Source organism: Athene cunicularia (genome assembly GCF_003259725.1).
Source record: "Athene cunicularia isolate RWA chromosome 4 unlocalized genomic scaffold, athCun1 chr4_part3, whole genome shotgun sequence".
Taxonomy (NCBI): Eukaryota; Metazoa; Chordata; class Aves; order Strigiformes; family Strigidae; genus Athene; species Athene cunicularia.
Window position 1 is genome coordinate 8989632 of NW_020799100.1, and position 19736 is coordinate 9009367.

The 19736-nt window shown below is 43.5% G+C and overlaps 1 protein-coding gene across 2 annotated transcripts in view; it reads right to left on the reverse strand.

Moving 5' to 3' along the window:
• CAPN6 (calpain 6) overlaps window positions 1–17556 on the reverse strand; it is a 67435-nt gene extending 49879 nt beyond the window's left edge. Inside the window, exons 1-3 of one of the 2 annotated variants that reach the window (XM_026848870.1) lie at window positions 12421–12442; window positions 9643–9723; window positions 8624–8798 (exon numbers count right to left, since the gene is read on the reverse strand). In XM_026848870.1, coding sequence (XP_026704671.1) covers window positions 8624–8788 — 165 coding nt within the window. In that variant the 5' untranslated portion in view covers window positions 8789–8798; window positions 9643–9723; window positions 12421–12442. Of the gene's footprint in view, window positions 1–8623; window positions 8799–9642; window positions 9724–12420; window positions 12443–17474 lie in introns of those variants that run through there. The other variant, XM_026848868.1, reaches the window with a different exon arrangement.
• Between the last annotated feature and the right edge of the window lie 2180 nt (window positions 17557–19736).

The window sequence follows — 19736 nt, forward strand, 5'->3', positions numbered from 1 at the left end:
CTAATTACTGCATACAAAAGTGCCTGTTAAAATGATAAATAGTGTAATCCAGGAAGTCCTGTAACCCTCTAGGAGCCCCACACAGCACCAGTAATGGAGTGTAGTCTGAAAGTCACCCACTTGGTCTGTCTGTGGAGGACAACATCCCTGTGTTATGATCTAGGATGTGACAGATGCAAAAGGAAAAAGAAGCCCATTAAGATTTATTTCATGTTAGTGCAAGGCTGAATTTTTCACAGTCCTTGTCACCTACAAACATGTTCCAGAGAAGCACAGCAAGTAAGCAAGCTGCAAGACACCGGTGGGCTCACACAACCTACAACCACCTTTGTATTTCCATCAATACCTCCATATGTTTAAGGCACATAAAAGAATATGTGAGCTCCCTCAAAGCTCTGCAGAGGCTCACACATCAAAACACATTTCCTCACTGCTGATTCAGGCATTCCACATGTGCCAGTATTTCAAGTATTCACACAAATGTCACAGCACATAGGGCTTTGAAACTTGTGTTCATGGACAATTCTGGGCATAGACAGGGAAACAAAACCCAAAACCAGCTGTTCCAGGATGTGTCAGCAGCCTTTGCAGAGTAAGTCATATTTTCACAGAACAATAATTAGATCCTGCAAAGCTTGAAGGGCGAGGGACCTCTATTCTGATTAAGCAAGAGCACTGGCATTGCCCCATATTTTCAACTGGAAAGAATAGGCTGAAGTGAGAAAAAAGCACATTCAGATCTGAAAAAGTGATCACTAAATCAAAAGCTATGCTCCAGAAGGGAGCTGGGGATGTGGGGAGGGAACCTGACAAACCAGAGAAGTGTCACCATTCACAGGAGCTGTTACAATCAAATCATTATCACACAGAAGGCTGCAACGTAACTACGCTGTACTGCTAAGAGTTCACATCACTTTGTCATGTCAGTTTATTCCCCTTTAATCTCCACTCTCTTCCAGCTCTGGATCACCTCCAGACCTCATCCTGGCAGATAACCCAGGGTGCAATGAGCTGTCACTCCACTCCATGCCCTGAAACTGGTCTTGCAGTGAACTGTTGGGTGACTGCTCAAATCCAGACGAAGTGCCAGGATACCTCCCCTCCAGTGCCTCTCCTGCATGCATTACTGAACTTTGACATGTAGTCCCAAACATAAGCAGATGCCTCTGGTCTTGTTCATAGTCAAACTGAAAAATACAGTTAGGCTGCAGCAATGCAGTTACAGAAGGGAGAAAGTAATCAAATGATGAAGTGTGCATTACCTCTGAGGGCCATTTAACCCAGGTGTGCTTACACCTGACAGCCAAGTCTTTCATGACACTCATTCCACAAAATTCATTAGGACTGTGATACTTGAGGACTGCTTACTGTGACCACAAATTCTGCCACTGAGAACATATGTGGAATAAAGAACATTAATGCAAAATATGTAAAGCTGACCCAGACTAAGTACCTGGGCAGGTGTGCCCCAAGCCTCCTCTGCCTTCCAAAGGAGGAAAGAGTCTTCAAAGACAGGTATAGAGGCAGGGGATGCTTCCAAGGTTCAAATCAGTACTTGTAAATGCGAAGATGTTTTAGCTCCTGAGACAACTGATCATTTTCCATCAATTAGAAACAAACAAAAGCTGGTGCCATATTCAAGAAACATGCGCAGGTGCAGAAGTTGGAGCTCCTGAGTTTGCTGGCATCTCAGTCCCTCACACTGCCCTGGATAACTCACCAACCTACTCATCCCACACTCCCCAATTTGAAAACTGGGGAGACATTTGTTCTATTTATTCCCATCACTGTATCATTCCAGAACATAGTGCCTTCTTTCCTGATCCTTTTCACTTGCATGGTGAGAATCACCCCTGAAAGCACTGCAAAGTTGGTGAGAAGAGTGGAGAATGGCACCCACAACATGCAGTGTTTCTGGGAACACAGGGCAGGCAGTGGGCCACGAGTATGCAATGCTCCACTTTCAGTCAGATATCTGACCTTTGGCTCTAATGAGTTAATGGGGATTTAATCGAACACAGCAGCAGTCCCTCCGGTGACATGGGACACAAGAGGGACTTCTTGGGAAGCAGCTCAGCAGTACTAGTACTATCACACAGTGTCCTTCCTTCTGTGCTGTCTTACTGAAAAAGAACCAGCTCTGTCCTTCCAGAACATAAGGGTACAATCACAGCCCTTTCATAAAGAGAAGATGCAGACGACAGCAAAACCAGAGCTTATAAAATAGAGGGTCAAGCAGGGAAACCAGGAAAGCATGTGATAAGACTCTCATTCTGTAGGATCAGTCTCCCTGTTTCATAAAGAAAAAAAATAAATTCCTTTATGAATAACTAAAGAACATTGCTTATCTCTGAAGCAAGCTTATCCACTCTTTCCCCACATGGATGCCTGCCCTGGATGGGGGATCACTGCTATTTCTTAAATGCTGACAAAGATGTTCTTCAGATCTTTGCAAGGTCAGTGCTCAGTGAAATTATTGAGACAAACCTGAGGTTTAGTTAAAAACAAAATGGACAAAATATCCTTTCAGCAAAGCTACTGTCATTCCTGGGTATTTTCACCAGAGTTGCTTGCTGCTAGAAGCCAGTGCTGACCAGAACCACCATGCAGAGGCAGTGTTTGCCCTCAGAAGGGGTTAACCAGGACAGGTGGCTGAGGACATCCTAGGGCCAGCAGAGATAGCAGGGGGGCCAGAGGCTTCTCCTACCTCTTGGCAGGACACAGCTGCCCCCAGTCCCACTTCAGCTTGGCTGAGGGGATGGAAACTCCAGGGAAATCAAAGAGCAGGATGGGCTTTGATGTTAATATCAATGGGCAGAAAATATGTCCACCAATGGGGGGGATTCTTTCTTCTTCTTTTTCTAACAAATCAGCAGGATTACCCCACAGAAAATTTCAGGTGTTTTGTGTCTTACATTATTGCTTTTGTTCTAAATGGCGGGGGGGGGGAGCCTAGTTCTAAAAAGGAGAATCCTCAGCTCTGCATTACATTCTAAAAGTGCTTCTTGAAAACGGCTGTGCAAAATCAGCCATTTATAAATCCTTGCTCACAGGCTGAGCCCTTCTGTATGAGGACAGCTCTGATCAGCCCCTGCATGACTTCCCCACAACAGGGCAGAGACACTGTCCCTCTGTGATGATGTGGAGCAAACAGAAGAGGGAAGGACATACCTCGATTCTCATGTGATGCAAGGTGGTCAAGTGCAGGCTGCAATAGGAAGGTGGGGATATGCTGACCCCACTCTCCCTCAGTGGCAGTCTGGAACAGCACAGAAGCAGTGGGAGCACCTCCCTGTGTGGTGTTCAGGGCAAAGGGGAAAACGAGCTGTACCTCAAAGACATGTTACTGCAAGGAGGCTTCCTGCACACTGAAGGGCTCTGGAAGATGCTGCACATTTGAAATGGCCACGCTCAGCTCAGTTATTATTTTACAGATGGACAGAGGAACTGAGATATTAGCAGAGCCCAATGTCCTGAAACACCAGCAAAGAATTCATGTTGTTCACATCAACACCTGAATTCACCCTCTGAACTTCTGGTAGGCAGAGACGAGGCACTTGTGGGGTATGATATATCTCAGCCTGAAGCAAACATCTCGGGAATGTCAGTTGAAGCACACCCTAAATGCATCAGTTCCTCTCTACTGCTTGTACGGGAGCTGGTGGTGACTGCTCCACAACAGACATCCACGATGAGCATCTAGCCTTTGCGCAAGGTGAGTCCTGCCCCAAGTGCCCATAAACTGCCTTGGACTGGGCAAGTCCTGGGACTACAGGAGACCATGAAGGGCAGAATGCAAGAAATTGACTGCCAGGGCAATCACAGTTTGACACCAGTGTCACCTGTCAACAATTCTGTCAGAAAATGTCACTGACAAAAGACAAATTTTTCTAAGAAATCAAGTCCAACGTTTCCAGTTTTTTTTCCCAGAGTGAAAAACAATTTGGCATTTTTATACTATTTTTACTTACCATAACCCTTTACCAGTGTGGAGAGTGTCATAAAGGAAGGTGATATAGAAACAAATCAAAATAAGGTCCAAGCTCATTTTTAGGCAAATCTTCTGGCACATTCAGACTTTTCTTTTTTTCTGCTTAGAATAAAATATGAAATTTCAGAGTGCTCATACTGGTATACAACCTGCCAATTCCATGTTTCAGCCAGCTCTATCAGATATCCCAGGTGGGGTCAGACCTTTTGAGTTCATTTACTACCCAGCACTGAAATACAGCATGATCAGCAAACACACACCTTATCTCCTGTGCACAATCAGAACCTGCTAGCCTGGCCTGCCAAGTACATAGCATGCCACACTGCTCCCAAAGAAACCAAGACCCAGTACTGCACATAAATGGTGCACAGCACTCTTATTTGTTGGATGATCTTTCTGTAACAACATTTTTCTTTAAAAAGTCACACCATCACAGGGAGACTGCATGGTAATTGCATGGTGCCTTTTGTGTTTGCCAGTTTCTTAATACTGGGGTGCCACAGAAGTAACACTACCCTGTCTTTGTTTTCTTTCCCAAAGAGACTTTAAAAGCACAAAACAAGTGATTAATGTCAGATTGTTAATAACCTATCACTGTGAGTCTGATTGGAATGAGCAAACAGAACATATTTAACATTGCAGGTGCAGATCCAAGGACAAACACAAAGTGGAAGAAACCATTTACCCTTCCTCCTCTTTTCTCTTTCCTGCTTAACTCCTTTTTCCATTAGAGCAGAATAAAACCCTTTTGACTATACAGATACTCTTCCTAAGTATTTGTTCTGTCTGGCCACCACCAACCATTTAGGGTAACTGAACAAAGCACGAGCACATTTGTGAGCTGAAACTAAAATACTGGGTTTCACCTCTCTTCAGAAAAGCTTTAGATTCACAGATCCCAAATGTACTTGTTTGGACACCAGCAACAGCAACTGCAGCTGCATTCCCCAGCCCTGTGTGTGCTGGGCAGCACTCCCCAGCTGCTCAGACAGCTACACAGGCTTTCTAAAGCAAAAAGCACCTTGCTCATACTAGTATACAGGTACCAGCATCTGGCTAGGCTATCCACTGCCTATGTAGATGGAGGTGAGGACAGGTAACCCAGCATCACCATTTAGTTCCTGCACATTCAAGATGCTGTACAAACATCTGGAGGTGGGTGGGGGAGACACCGATGTAGTTTCTGGGTGAGCTAGTGAGACGAGATGGCTAAGTGTCTGTTGCGGTAAGGCGTTAGCTGTTTTTTTCTATCTGCTAAGCCACAGAAATGCGCCGTTCAGATCAGAGCTAACCCTTGCAGGAGGTTAACCTTTGCGGGAAAGAAAGCACAAACGCCAACATGGTGGATGCTATCTGCTCCGTTTATTAACTGTGCAACTGCTTTATATACACCTTTCTGTACATCGCGAGATCTTTAGTTCCCTGTTCTTTCCATGCATCACGAGATCTTCTCATGTGCCTCTATTTTTCCCGTACATCGCGAGATCTTCCGAGCACCTCTCCCTACAAGTGTCCTGCTCAGAATCTGTCTCAGTAGATGACAGTTCTGGCCTTTGCCTTATGCTCATATTGCAAGGCCATTTCCTTCTCCAAAAAAGGAAATACTCTGGAAAATCCATCACTCCAAAAGGACAATTAAGCATTCAGCCATTTAACTTCAGAGTACAATATAGTTCCACATGGCAGAGAGCGATAACCCATGAACAAACACTGGGAAGTAGATCCTCACCTCTGCTTGGTGCAGCAGAGACAAGCCTCTCTCCCTCAAGACGTTCTAACAGGCTCACCATGAGAACAAAGGCAGCTTCCACCACCTCCTAGGCATCAACTCTGTCTCCTCCCAAGAAAGGCAAGACTGGGATACTCTAGCTATTCTCCACAAATATGTAGGAGTATCCCCATGTGGGCCATAAGAGCTGCTCTATCTTGGAGCAAGGAAGGGAAGCAAGGAAGGCACAGCTTTAGAATAGCACACAGAATCACTGAATGACTGTGGTTGAAAGGGTCCTTTGGAGGTCATCTAGTCCAAATGCACCTACATCATCATCCAGATCATTAATGAAGATGTTGAACAGGATTGGACTCACTATTGACCCCTAGAGCACAATGCTAGTTACTAGGCTTCAACTAGAACACACACAAAAGAATGGCCTAAAATGGCATCCTTGTGTAGTGTCTAGCTCTTGCTTCATACCTCTTAGGAAGCACAAAGGCTTTCCCTGACCTCACTGTGACTGGTTGCACAGTATTTCCCCTTCTAGGAGGAGATGAAAGACTCCAATAAACAGGAAAGCAGTACAGAAACAAAAATAAACCCGAAGACTTTGTAATGCATACATTTTTTTCCAAATTCATTCTTCCTGTTCTTCAGTCTCATGTTTTACTTGGAAAACAAAAATGAGAAGCAGGAAAGCAACCCTTGCTCTGTTCACTAAAATTTCAGTACCAAAGTGAGAAATTAACATTTCTTTCATTGCTGTGAGAAATGAACACCACCAGGAATAAAAGGAAGAAAAAAAAACCCACAGCCTAATGCCATCCTGACAAATACAGGTCAGCCTTGGTCAGCCTCATCTGTTACCCCCTGTCACAGAGGACAGGGAACAGTACCAGCTGCATATGAAGCAGATCACACTGTCATTGGCATCATGTTCTCTAAGAAAAGACCCCCAAGTTTGTGCTTCCAGAAGATTAACCCTAATCCCAAAAGTGGACATGGGTGAAGTAAAGGACAAATTCATCACGCTTAAGGGTAAAAACACTGTGTGCATCTGGCTAGAGGCTTCTACTGTCCTCTTCATTACACTTGTCAGAATATGAGAACAGATTACACTCTTTGATAGAAAGCCAGAGTGTCAAATTTAGGAATGATTTTGTATTCTTCTGAGTTATTTGCTTATGGCTGTAAACTACTTCATAAATAGAAGACATGTGAAGCATAAAACCTCAGAGCAAACCAATTAACAGACCCCAAATATAAGTAATATTAACAATTTGAAATGTCTAGTATGATACATTAGTCACAATTAGAAGTGAATGACATATCTGTTTTCCCGTTAAGATACTAGTAAAACTGACATAGACATAAGCATTACTGGTTGTATATGGACAATAGCTGTTCATTTTGAATATGAAATCACTGACATAATCAAGGGTTTATAGAAGTCAAAGGCAAAATCCACAGTAAGTTCAACACAGCCATACAGAGACCAGAGATGATACCAATCTATAAAAGAATACTCTATTCCCTCTGAATAAAATTTGCTGCTAAGATTTCACCAGAATGTCTCTGAAACACAGCTGAGGAAAAGGCTATCAAGTTCACTACAGAAAAAAGGTTTACTTAGACACCTCTGCATCAGCTACACATCTGCGCATCTGCATATTCCCTGAGAGTAGCTTGTGAGCGTCCTGCCCTATATTGCAGAAGTCATTCAAAGCTCTTAAGACCTGTCTGTATCTGGACTTTGGGATTCCAGTGTAGTTAATAGAAATGTAACCTGGCAGCCAATGATACACACATCGTTTCCTCTTATTTTTGGCACTATGTAGAGAGAAAACCAACTGATTCTAGAAGCACAAGTTAGTTTCCAATGGAACAGAAAAGAATCCATTTGCTTTGACCAGAAAGTGGGTATGTGCTGATAATGAGAGCTCTCAATTCATTCTGCTGGTGGCAGTTAGAAATACCCAAGCGTTTTTTAGTGTAACAAGATCACTCTGCCAATGGTGTTTTGCTGTTTGCTGCCTCAGAGACTCCTTGCTGGGCAGACTGTGGCTTTTCTCTTTCCTACTCTCTCCTTCAAGAAAAATTACAAATCATTTGTTTATACATAGAAATGAACTAGCTAGCTGAGACTGAAGAAACTTCCCCTTGCTACCACAAGATTTCCTTTCCCTACACCATTTTAATAAGGCACAAGTTACTGTGAAAACATGCAGAGATCATGAACAATAATCCTACATTATGATTTGTTTCCAGTACATCAGGCAGGAAGATGCTATGTATTCAGTTAATAAAATCTAACATTCTATAGTGGTTTTTTGCAAGGGTTATATCTAACTTAAAAAGAAAAAAATCAGATAGCTAAAGCTCAGATTTTATATTGCAATTGCTGTGCGTACACACCAGGCCCTCCAAAGTAACAGGTATTAAAGAGAAACTTCAATTAAGAATCTCAACACCTTGCTAAAACGCTTCTGTCAACACTGCAACCTAGACAACTACATATCCACATACTGACTCAGGAAATGAAGCATTTATTCACAGAATATATTCCCCATATGGACTGATCTATTACTGGTGTTCTTAATTAATTACTGGGATTCTTATTTAAATAGAGGGCTGATTTAAACACCACTATGGCTGGAGTCACCTCACACTGATGCTTGTTATTAGAGAGTCATTAACAGTAAAAAGCATGATTATGCTGCACAGAACACTTTGGTTTTGTCTTTTTACAGTAAAGCATGACTTTCATTTTGGACAGCAGCGCGACACAAAGGGGCTACTGTTTGAATCACAGAATGACAGGAAATTAATGGAAAAAAAGGAGGTAGAATATACTCACATAACTGTGTTTTAGCACAAAGACAGTGGAAGTGGAATAATACAAGGAGACCATCAATTACCTTTGGGCGCTTCCATTCAACTTTCCTTGGTGGTGCTGATTGATAGAAAAGGGACTCATCTGAGGCTGGAAACTCGGGATCTTCAAAGAGCTGTCTCTGCTGGATGCACTGCCTCTTCAGCTCATGGTACTTCTGATCTCTGAAGAGTTGCACTGATGAAGACATATCTTTCTGTCTAGATAAGATGAATATTAGCTTGTGTAAATTATAAAGGCTCTTTAAAGTCCACAGATCTTAAAGACCAATGAGCGGTATCAATAGAGCACACAACTTGTTCTAAACAAGATCAGTTACTGATTTCTGTTAAAAAAACCCCCAACCAGATTATCAATTAATGTTAAGTAGTAGACTGGAAAACTGTAAAACCCAAGAAGATCTTATATATAAAGATGATTTTTTTGGCTGAACAGAACGCTTATCAGGAAAGGCATTAGAGAGTCCAGACCAGGCACAAACCCAGCATTTTGCTTTGTCTAATTGATTGGAAGGGTAATAGAGTGGGGCTTGGCTCTCGGTCTGTACCATGTGTGAAGGGCTGGACCATCATTTTGTCCTGAATTATTCTTCTGGCCACTAAAGCTCTCATTATCTACTCCAACTCTCATGCCTAAAGAAAACAAAAAACAGATTTCCACAGTTCTCCATCTTAATTTAGTGACAATACTTTGGCTGGTATTATTGTCTTTGAACTTTATATTTCATGGAGCTGGATTCCCAGAAGCAGCAAATATTTGCAAATATCTGATGAGCATTAAAAAAGCACCCAAAAACTCACAACAACAAAAAAATCTAAACAACTTGCTCTCAGGCCTTTGTTTCCAGAATCACAACTAACATGGCAAGTTTACATGGCAAGTTCACAGGGCAAATTTGAGCCACAGAGCTCAAATGAATTGCTTAAAAACATTACAAATCAGAAATCAACTACATAAATCATTCAGAATAGTTTGAAGTTTGGGGGATGTGAGGGATGCTACCTCTATTTCAAGAGAGGGAGTGGAGAGAGTATCTGAACTTACTCTGTTCAGAACGCTCCTGGGCGTCAATTCCTCCCTTTCCTGCCTTTGGACTAGTGATCTATCTCCCCTTCCTTGAGTTATCTACAGCAATAAAGACAAATGCAGGCTGTCCTGATGTCAGATCATAAGATTTAAACAATGTGCATGCAATGGAGCATGGCATCACATTGTCCTAGCAGCCTATTTGCTGTGTCCCATTGCAGTCATGTTCATGCTCCTTGAGCCACTTGCAGCACAAACTGGATTGAGAAAACTAAACCAAGCTAGGCTCAAGCGCTTCCAGGCATGCAAATGAGCACAACAAGAGAAATACAGAAGAGTAATGAGGAACACTTGGAAATGTCAAATTTATCATGGTCTTTGTTCTTGTGAGTGAAAGCTATGGTGGCCAAAATAGTCTATGGATGGTTTTAACATCCCTCCCTTCCTCCCTCTCGCTCTCCCTTCCCTCACTCCTCTCTTCCCTGCCCCAAAATAAATTAGATGGTCCTTCAAGGATGAGAAATGCTGCTCTAATGCCTTCACTCATGGGAATGAGGAGAGTAATCAGGAGTGCTCTTCTACCTTGTTGCCATTCCTGCACCCATTCCAAAGCCTCCTAACCATACTCAGAGTAAGAAGTGTTAAGTACCACCTGATTTCTACCATCAGAATCTTACATGGCAAAGCAATAGGACAAAGGACCAGTTTACTCTTGATATTTCAACCAGTCAAATATTTAACTGCCAACTCATTTTCCATCCTTTCTTGAGGCAAAAATCCAGACATAAATTTTGCATACGTCAGGACTGTAATGACTTTCAATCAAATCCTGATCCTGTTGGAATTGATGGAAAAACTGCTATGCCTTCAGCCAGGCCAAGGCTCCCCTTCTAGAACTGGGCCATGGAGTCCCTTAGTGACTTTGTTATCCAGCTTCGACAAAACAAAATTACACTTGAATGAACTGCTCAAAACCAAAATGGCTCACTGGTACTATGCTATTTTTAGCATTTTCCTTTTTCTTAAGGGCTATGTCCTTGTTAATGATCTCCCTCAAAAAAAAAGTCACAAGGCATCTCATCTGGCAGATGGCCTCCTAAGACAAAGCAAATAGGCTTGCTTCCCCCCACAAACAAGTTCTTCAAATTCAATTGCAGAAAAACTTGTCAGTTATACAAAGATAGCTCAGGGCCAACAACAAAAAAGTTTGCCTAATTTGGGTGGGATACAGATTATTTCACGATAATTGGCATTCTTGCCTAACTAACATTCTAATCCAAGCCTATTTGCAAGATAATGCTTGTTTTTAAAATAGCTCCTGGGTGATAAGGTTTTCAGATGTTGCTGCTTAATTCATAGAGATAAGTCTTTAATGACCTCATTCCCCCACCCTTTCTCCCCTTCTATCTGCTAGACTGGAATGTGAGTTCTTCCAGGATCAACACCCCATTACACAACAGGCAGTCTGGTAGCAATGCACAGAACATGGTCATAAAGCACAGCACATGAACTCCAGCTGCTACCTGCCTCACCCTGGGCTCCACAGGGCAGTGCTCACCAAGAGGAATGCTAGCAAGGAGAAGGCTTCTCCCTCCAAGCTGTTAACCTGCCCCTCTCCAGGCTCCCTGCGTCACACTGAGTGCATGTTGTAAAAAGGGTCTCAGGCTCCCAGCGCTGCCCAGCCTGGTTGCTAGCTGCTTTCCATCCACCCAGGAGACACTGAGCTCTGGAGCTAAAGTCCCACCACCATCTGATGAACTAGTAAGAACCCACTTTCACAGGAACCCAAATCCACCCCTTTTGAAACACAACATAAGTCTCTTGTTGGAAAGTCCATAATCAAGAATATAAATGCAGTTTCTATATAATAACCTAGTGGTTTGAGCACTGAGGTTGGAGGACCTCAGCTGAGCCTCTCCTGACCTGGGGTGTTCACCTACCAGGACATGGCCTAAGCTGGCTGAGACGGACAGCAGGCACCTGGCTCCCACTCAAAGGTTTATTTTTGAAGCAGCTCCCAGTTTTTGATCTTCAGTTGAACATCAAAGCTCCCGAACTAAGAACCACACTTCCTCCTCCTTTCTTAAGTTCACGGTACACAGAGGCACAGCTTCTCCTGCTCTGCACCCTGATTTACCTCTGGTTTGTCTGACGCTTGTAACGTACAGCTGTGTTGAAGAAACACCAAGCACAGCTTGGCAGCAGCTCTTTCCAGGGCTCCCTGTGCTGTCATGTGATAGAGAGCGAGCTGTGCACAGCATAATGAGGGCTAAGAAGCACAGTCCTAAAAATACCGTACCACAGTTTGGAGACTACCAGTCTGTAGAGAGAAAGAGACCCCTCCAGGGGAGGGACAGAAGAGAGAGGCAGGGGGGGAAACCCCCAAACAGCTCTACAGGTCAACCATTCTTATATTTTTGGTTTATTTCCCCGACCATATACAATTACAGTTTTGCTTTTTATTTTTTGCAGCCCCTGAGCTGAGCTCCCCACTTCACCTGTCTGGGTGGCACAACAGCTCCTCAGCTGACCCCAAGGTTTCTACAGCACAGTGGCAATTCCGCTTGATATCAGCAGGAGTACAGGAGGTCCCGCATCTCTCGGCTTTCAACCACTGAACTTTGAAGTCTTTCTGACCCTCTCTTTTTCCAGTGAGATTCCTATTTTGATCAGAAAAAGGATTTCAGCAAAACAGTGAAGACAAGCCAGCACAGGTCTCCTTTTCGATCAGCCTCTACTTCTACTCCCAGAGTCCCCTCCTCAGCCTGACAACAGAAGCATTTCATTTTTACTTACAGTCAATACTCAGAGATGCTTCCGCCTGTCGAAGCCAGCAAGAGTACAGCTAAATCACACTCAACCCAGTGGCAAATACCAGCTCCTGGCGTTATTATAATAGCAGCCTTAAATTAAAGGGACATTCACTTGAAATCCAGTTCTTCACAAGAGCATTAAGATGAGCTTCAAGTATTATTTCCTCTGCCCAACAGTATTTCTTTACACTCACATTTTCCTGTCTTAAACTTTCTATTCCCTAGCTGCTACGTAGAAGATCCAATAAGCACACAAAACCTAACAGAAGTCATCTCTTCTCAGCCCACCTTTGTTGCTCTGTGTAACTAAGCGACACACAGCGTAAAAATTCTGAGAGAAGTTACTGCAGCTGTTAAGCCAACTGCAGCCCTCAGCAGTGAGCTAGCTTGCATGCGAAAGCATCCCTCCCACTCCCATCCCTGCAGGAGGGGCACAGCCGTGGCACAGAGCTGGGTTTGCCTTCACAAAAAACAGCGCTTTCAGTCCCAAAGGCGAACACTGCCAAGCAGCTGCAGTGAACCCTCGGTTCTAGATGAAACTCCTCTTCAAGGGAGAGGCTTGGTGTGTTGTAACTCATAGTTTTTATTACGCACCCCACTTTTTTCTTCCAGCTGCAGGACTCAAAGGAATTTCCATGTACAGCACCAGAACTAAAGGAGCAAAGGGCATTTCTAGCCAGTATTTAAGGCTGCAGCTGAACATACTTTGAACATGAAGCTGCTTCTTCCAGCAAGTGGATCCTGAGATGAAACTGCCCAAGCTCAGGCACACCCCAGCCTCGGGATCACATTCCAGCTGTTCCAGGAGCCCTGTCTGGGAAGACCATGGAGGGATGCCAGAAAGGATACACACAGCACATGCCGTGCTCTGGGGTAGCATCCCAGTTTTAAATTATCAATCTGCAAATACCAAGCTTGCTTTTGTTTTATGCAAACACTAGCCTTACCAGTAACAGCCTACACCTGGTTGTTGGGTTTCTCTTTTGTAACTGCAGTTGTTTGCCTGTCTTGAGAATGCACAAAACCCTCCCAACTCTAAACTCTGTTCTTTCAATAGTGACTTATCACCAGACCTCAAAGCCACTGTTTGAACTGTGACAGCAAAGCAGGGACTCAAGTATTTAACTGTTTGTAAACATAGTTAAGTATTTTCCCAAACATCTTTCTCCAAACTCATGGCTTGCTTCAGAGCAATCAAATCAGTGAGTGCTTCCAAAAAAGCAGCCCTGCAGCCAAAAGCTTTAAATTACTCTGAACTGGGTTTCTGTGAAACTAATTCAAGGCACTTCCAGGGCTCCAGCTGGAAAAGGTTATTGCTTTCTCTTCCTATGCAGAATCACCACAGGTCCTTACAAAGCAGTGACTTTGCAAATTTGCATTAAGAGTGCAGTGGAATTTAAAGCAGTTGAAAAGCTTCTGCTTCACATATGTTGCGGTTTTGTAATCTCAACTGTTCCACTGCTACTAATGCATCAGAAGCATCACAGTCTGTAACACAGGGCATCACTACTGGAGAAATTTACTCATTCAAATTCCATAAACAGTTTAACGCACTGGAGTATTTATGCTGGATTGGGTATCCTCTCTTCTTCTGAATCAGCCAATCTAAAAGTATAAAGTCAGTATTAAATCTGTATTGTGTGGATATGCAATTGCATTAGTAAGAGCACATTCAATTTGAATCAATTTTGCTGCACAGGATAATTTAATAGCGCTGGTCCAGTATTTAATGACCATGGACCCAGGGCTTCACAGTTGTTTTGGACTGCAACACTCTCCCTGCTTGGATGAAATACCAAGTTTTATTTCATGCTTTGGGGATACCATGATTGTATAGAGTTAGCACTTCTTTCGTCCATCTTTTGGATTTTTCACCAAAATAAGGTTAATTTGACTATTTGATGGCCTCTGTAACTCAGTACTTTAAAAGGCACATAAAGGTTTCTCTATCCAGCCCAGCTGAAGAATTGGCTAAAGGAAGGGGACGCATTTGTCATCTCGTAGAAACAGTAAGATGCCACCGGGGTTCTGCTGTGCAGTTTTGCCATACTTAGCTTTAAAATAGAGAGACACGTTTTTGTCTGAGAATATCTGCCCACATCCTATTACTTCTGAGCAGAAATGCAGGGGAAACTAACTGGACACCAGGAACAGGACTGGCCACAACCTGTTTGCTTTCATGGACAGCATCAAGGACTGGTAGAATCAGCTGGCTACAATAAAATTGATCACAACACTGGTGCTTAACCAGGCATTTCTCTCGGATCTCACTGGGACAGAGAGACTTTCTATAGCACTTTAGCTGGGAGCCAGAATGGAGTTCATGCTGCAAAGCCTGTGTCCAAGCAAGACAGCTCAGGAGGGTGGGTGTTGGTTCACAACAAAGCCTGCTGTTCCACAAGCCCAGGAGCTGTGCAGGAGCTCCACCAGGAACCCTGCCATTGATTTTCACAGTTTGTTCTCTCTCCCACCTATTTTCTAGTCAGTTCTTGGTGAGATAAAATGCAAGCCCACTTCTACCCTTCAAGAAGGGAATGCTGGAGTCAGGGCTCATGCCCTGCAAATGCTCTGCAGCCCTTTGAGGTGCAAAGTTGCTGGCTAACTGTGCACTGCAGCCCACAGTAGAAAGCACAGGTGCTCCAGCCTTTGGGGGCATGAACTGACCCAGCTGGGGCTGGACAGGGGGAGCAAACAGCAGCTGAAAAAAGCTGCACTTAGAGGTGATCATGGCCAAGAGGGAAGGACTCCATCTGGCACAAGCAGACGGAGGCTGAATTTGTAGGGCTGATGGTCAGTGGGGTGTGTGATCTCTTCAGTCTGAAAAATGATCAACATTCATGTGTGCATGGGATTACTCTCAATGGTACAATGCTGATTTCATGGTTAAAACCAAAGTCCTGGGAAAACACACTCAGAGAGGGTAAACTCTGTCTTTAATCCCTCTCTCCTCCTTGCTTTTTCTGTGAGAGTTTATCCTAGAGTAGTTGCCTGTGAAACAGCTTTTAATCATTTTCTCTCTCCACTTGGGCAAAGATTTAAAAAGGAATAGAGTCAGCAGCAGAGTGGACTTATGCCTCCAACTGACTGGTTTCCAGGTGAAACCTTCACTGGCTGAAATGCTTCAAGATCATTGTGAGCAGAGACAAAAACCCAGTGCTCCTTTCCTTCAATTCACCTGAATGCTGCTAGGACCAGGCTACCAGGGGACTGAGCTCAGCCGCAGTCCCTACTCACCTTCCCCTGTGCGCACCTCTGCAGCTGGAAAGGCTGTGGCTGGGTGCCAAGGCTGGTGCCCAAGAGGGAGCCCAGCAGCCTGACTCTGCTCACGCCACAGAAATACTTCTTGGAGAGGGCTCTCAGGCAGTGGCTACTGCTATCAAAAAGTAGCTCATGCTGCCCCACTGCCTGTAAACCATCTAAAAAAGTGTGTGTGTGGGGGGGTTGCCACTGTGGTTTGTGTGGCTCTTGGTCCTGTCCACACATAACAAGCAAATTGCTGGAAGGCCTCTTGCACCAAGACCCTGAGGGCTCAGCCAGAGACACAACTTGGAAAGCCATGGTGCACTGAGCAGCTCTGTTGTACTGAGGAGGTACTAAATTAAGGGCACAGAAAGTACATGAACTATGGGACTATGTGACACTTCACAGTTTAGACATTAAGCAGTAGCTTGAGTCAAGTTTTTCAGACTACATCTTAGCCTTACAGTCCCAGCATTTTCCTCTTTCCCCCCTGCAGATGCTCAAGTCCCGTGCTAGATCTCAGCCATCATTCAGAAACTCAAAACTCTCCCTACATCGGGACTCTAAGGGTCTCTGACTCCTAGAGTAGCCAGCGTCACAGTACAAGGATGAATATTTGGCACTGCAGATTACCACGTGCACACTTGCCTGCAGCTGACAAGCCAGATTAAAATGCTTTTCTAAACAACTGTGCACCAACACTATGAGCATGTGCTACCTTTTCAACAGGACTCAGAAGTACTCAGGGGAGTCATTTCTGTTTCAGAACAGCAATTGCCACTTGCTTGGTTTTTGCTGCCACTTTTTTGCTCTAGTGAAAGGAGTCCTGTTTCCAGCTCTCTATATTGCACAGAATCCAACCTTAGTACAGCTTGATCCTTTAGCTATACTAATATAACAAGTCTTTTTAATGAAGACACAAAGTGGCTATGTGACACATTTTTAAGGATATGCGGGCACATAGGAGTTTGGAAAGTGCACGGGTGTCTGCATACTTCAAAAAACCTGACCATCCACTATAACCTCAAGACCAGGCAGATTTGCAGCTAACTAGAGAGGTACAATTTTGACTTAAAATTACTTTTGAATTAAAAGTAATTTAATATGGTAGATGCCAACTGTTACAACTAACATAATCCAAGACAAGAGATCTATAACAAGATCTAAATAAAATGCTAACAGCAATGTCGGTTGATTGGCTCAAGCCAAGCTTTTGTGCTGAAACCACAGGAAACATTTTTCTTCAGAATTCCAGTATCTCTCCATTCGGCCTTTTCATAAGAGTTAGTTTAAAAAAAGACCATTATTGTAAATTATCGGGTAACTCCCTATCAGGACACTCCATTATTTTATGTATCCACTTACCTATTATTTTAGACACAGTATAAAAATCACTGCTGCACAAGAACAACCACCAAAAAAACACCCACTTGAATTTCACAGTGAAAGAATCCACACAGAAAACTGACAGTATTTGTGGAAGATCAGAGACTGTATGGGGAATGGAATTATATTGAGCACTTTAGCAGTCTGTCCCCTTTATTCGGTATAAATCTTAACGATGCCCTGTAGAGAGAAGACTAGTGTTAGACTGGTTATCCCAGAAGAAACGAGAGCAGTTAGCATACAGTCAAGATGTAACTTTCCGAAAGAAATATACATTACAGCAGTAAACAAAAACATTTTCTCACTATGCTGGCTGAAGTGCTCATTACTAGTAACACAAAGAGTTTTCCTCTTGGAGATAAAGGTGTGAATGCAGTAAATACCAGTTTAAAAGCTACCTCTGGCACTTACCTGATGAGGTCTGTCCCTGCTCTGAGACACATCAAACTCCAGAATGACTCCTGCAAGCAAAGATCCCCTCGGCTTCTTAACCTGAAACTACGGACTGTACCAAGATCACATCACCGGGGGGTGTATGTGTGGGGGGGTGTTTTGGGATGACCCTTCCAGTGATGAGTCACAGGGACACCACGAAACTTTCCGAGCAGACCCATAATGTGGAGCCTTGTTTACTCCCAGTAAACTGTCAGCTGAGATTGTGGCTCTGTGAATGAACTTTTAAAGAAGGAGACGAGAAAAGGCTGTTTGGCAAGAGTTGCAGGCATTTTTTTGTATGGAAAACAGGGCAGATTAATGTGCACCATGAAAAAAAATTATATTTCTTATTAGGCTGCACACTGTTCCTCACTTGCATAAAGCCAGTGTCAATGCCTCTGCCTCAGTGGGTCCCTTCCGATAACCATCCAGGCTGTAGAGAAAAGAATCACACATGGCTTCTGTGGGACTCACAGCTGGGTGGGGTTGTGCAGACCAGGGTGTGCAGCAAAACCCACGGGTGACTTTGTGCCCATGACTCCGAGCACCGTGGTGAGCCTATAGCAGCCTCAGGGGTGGCGCTCACATGCTGCCGGGTACTTTCTCCTGGCTTGAGTGTTCAGTCTAGAACTGCCTAATTTTGCTGTTCCCGTTTCACTTGTGGAGGGGAAAACAGCCTGAATGGGGAAGAAGCCCTGTCTGGGAGAGCCACAGAAGACTCCAGAGGTGCCCAGCCTCATCCCCAAGGAGGCTGAGCTGCTCCTGGGCTCTGCACCACAGCAAGCCAGTTCTTGTCTTCTCTGATTCTTCACAACCCTGACATCCTCACTCAAGCACTCACCCTGTCTTGCTCCTTGCCCTGTGCTAGTAAAGGAAGATATCTCACCTCATGGGGGTAACAACATAGTTTAGAGCTCAGAAAAGAATACATTTCTCTGTGCTGTGGCAAAATAAAAAACAGGACAAAAATAAACTCTCACTAAGAAATTATTTTGGTGAAACAAACTTCTCTCCCTACTCTGCTTGGCCTCAATCTCATTCTGGATAAATCCTAAACACTTGGATCAATTTGACATGAAATTTTTCTCATTTGAGGATTATAACACTTTTGTTTTACCATTATCTGGATTCTATTTATATTTTAGTAAATGTAGTCCAATTTTTGAACAAGCACGATTTCAGAATACATTACAAACTTTAATTTGTAACAGTAGTTTTAAATATTCTCTTCAATTTGCTTCCTCCATTTAGTGCTCCTTATTTTATAGCATAACTGGTCTAAGTTTACAAATAGGTCCATTCTTTCTCCCAAATCTTGCTATTCAGCAAATCTCCTATTTGCCTAAATGAGTTTGGATCTCGGCGGATGAGTTACAACCAGAAAATACTCTGAAGATGAAATGGGAAGTAGTATCATAAATTTCTGTACTGCAAGGTTCGCTGCAGGACTGTTTGCTCTCTTACAAAGCACTTACCCAACTTCCTTTTTGAAGGCATGCTGAAATCTGGACAGAAAGCCCCTGGAAGCTGCCACTTACAGTTTTAACATTTAATGAATAAAAAAGCCCTACATACTAAAGCCATGTGTTTTCAATTCATGACTGAGTAAGTAGACCAGGGTTTAAATCATAATAAAAAGCTGACATCCGCCTATATATACCACGTGCACTGTGATTCATTTGCACAGTTGAGAGAAGAACATTTAAAATCCCATGCTAGTACAACAAAATTCTACATTTTGCAAGCTGATAATAAATATTCACAGCTTATATAGATGTGTTCTCACAGTAGCTGCCTTTGATCCAGAGTGGAACAAAACCATGAGCACTTTTTCAAATGAGTATTAAATCTGGTGGTGTAATCCAAGAATTGTATGTGATTTGTCTGGGCTGAGGAGGAGCTCTTGCTGGAAGCCTTGTCAGAGATAGGAATTCCTCTAGACAGGCAGCAAGATGAGCCACACAGGTAGCAACCAAGGGCAATCCAACAGCTCTGGTCTCAGCACAAAATCGTGGCAGAAAAAGCTTATAATTCAATGGGGCTATGCCAAAGCATTCAAGGAGACATGCTCACATATACAGCTGTGGTCTGGAAAGAGGTCTCACTGTGGACAGTTTAACTTTCCAACATAGTGCCTGAAATCTTTGGATGTTCCCAGCAGCCTTTTTAGCCTCCCTGCTGGAGGCGTCCTGAGCACGATCATCAGGCAATACTCTGGGCTGGTTTACATCAGTGACT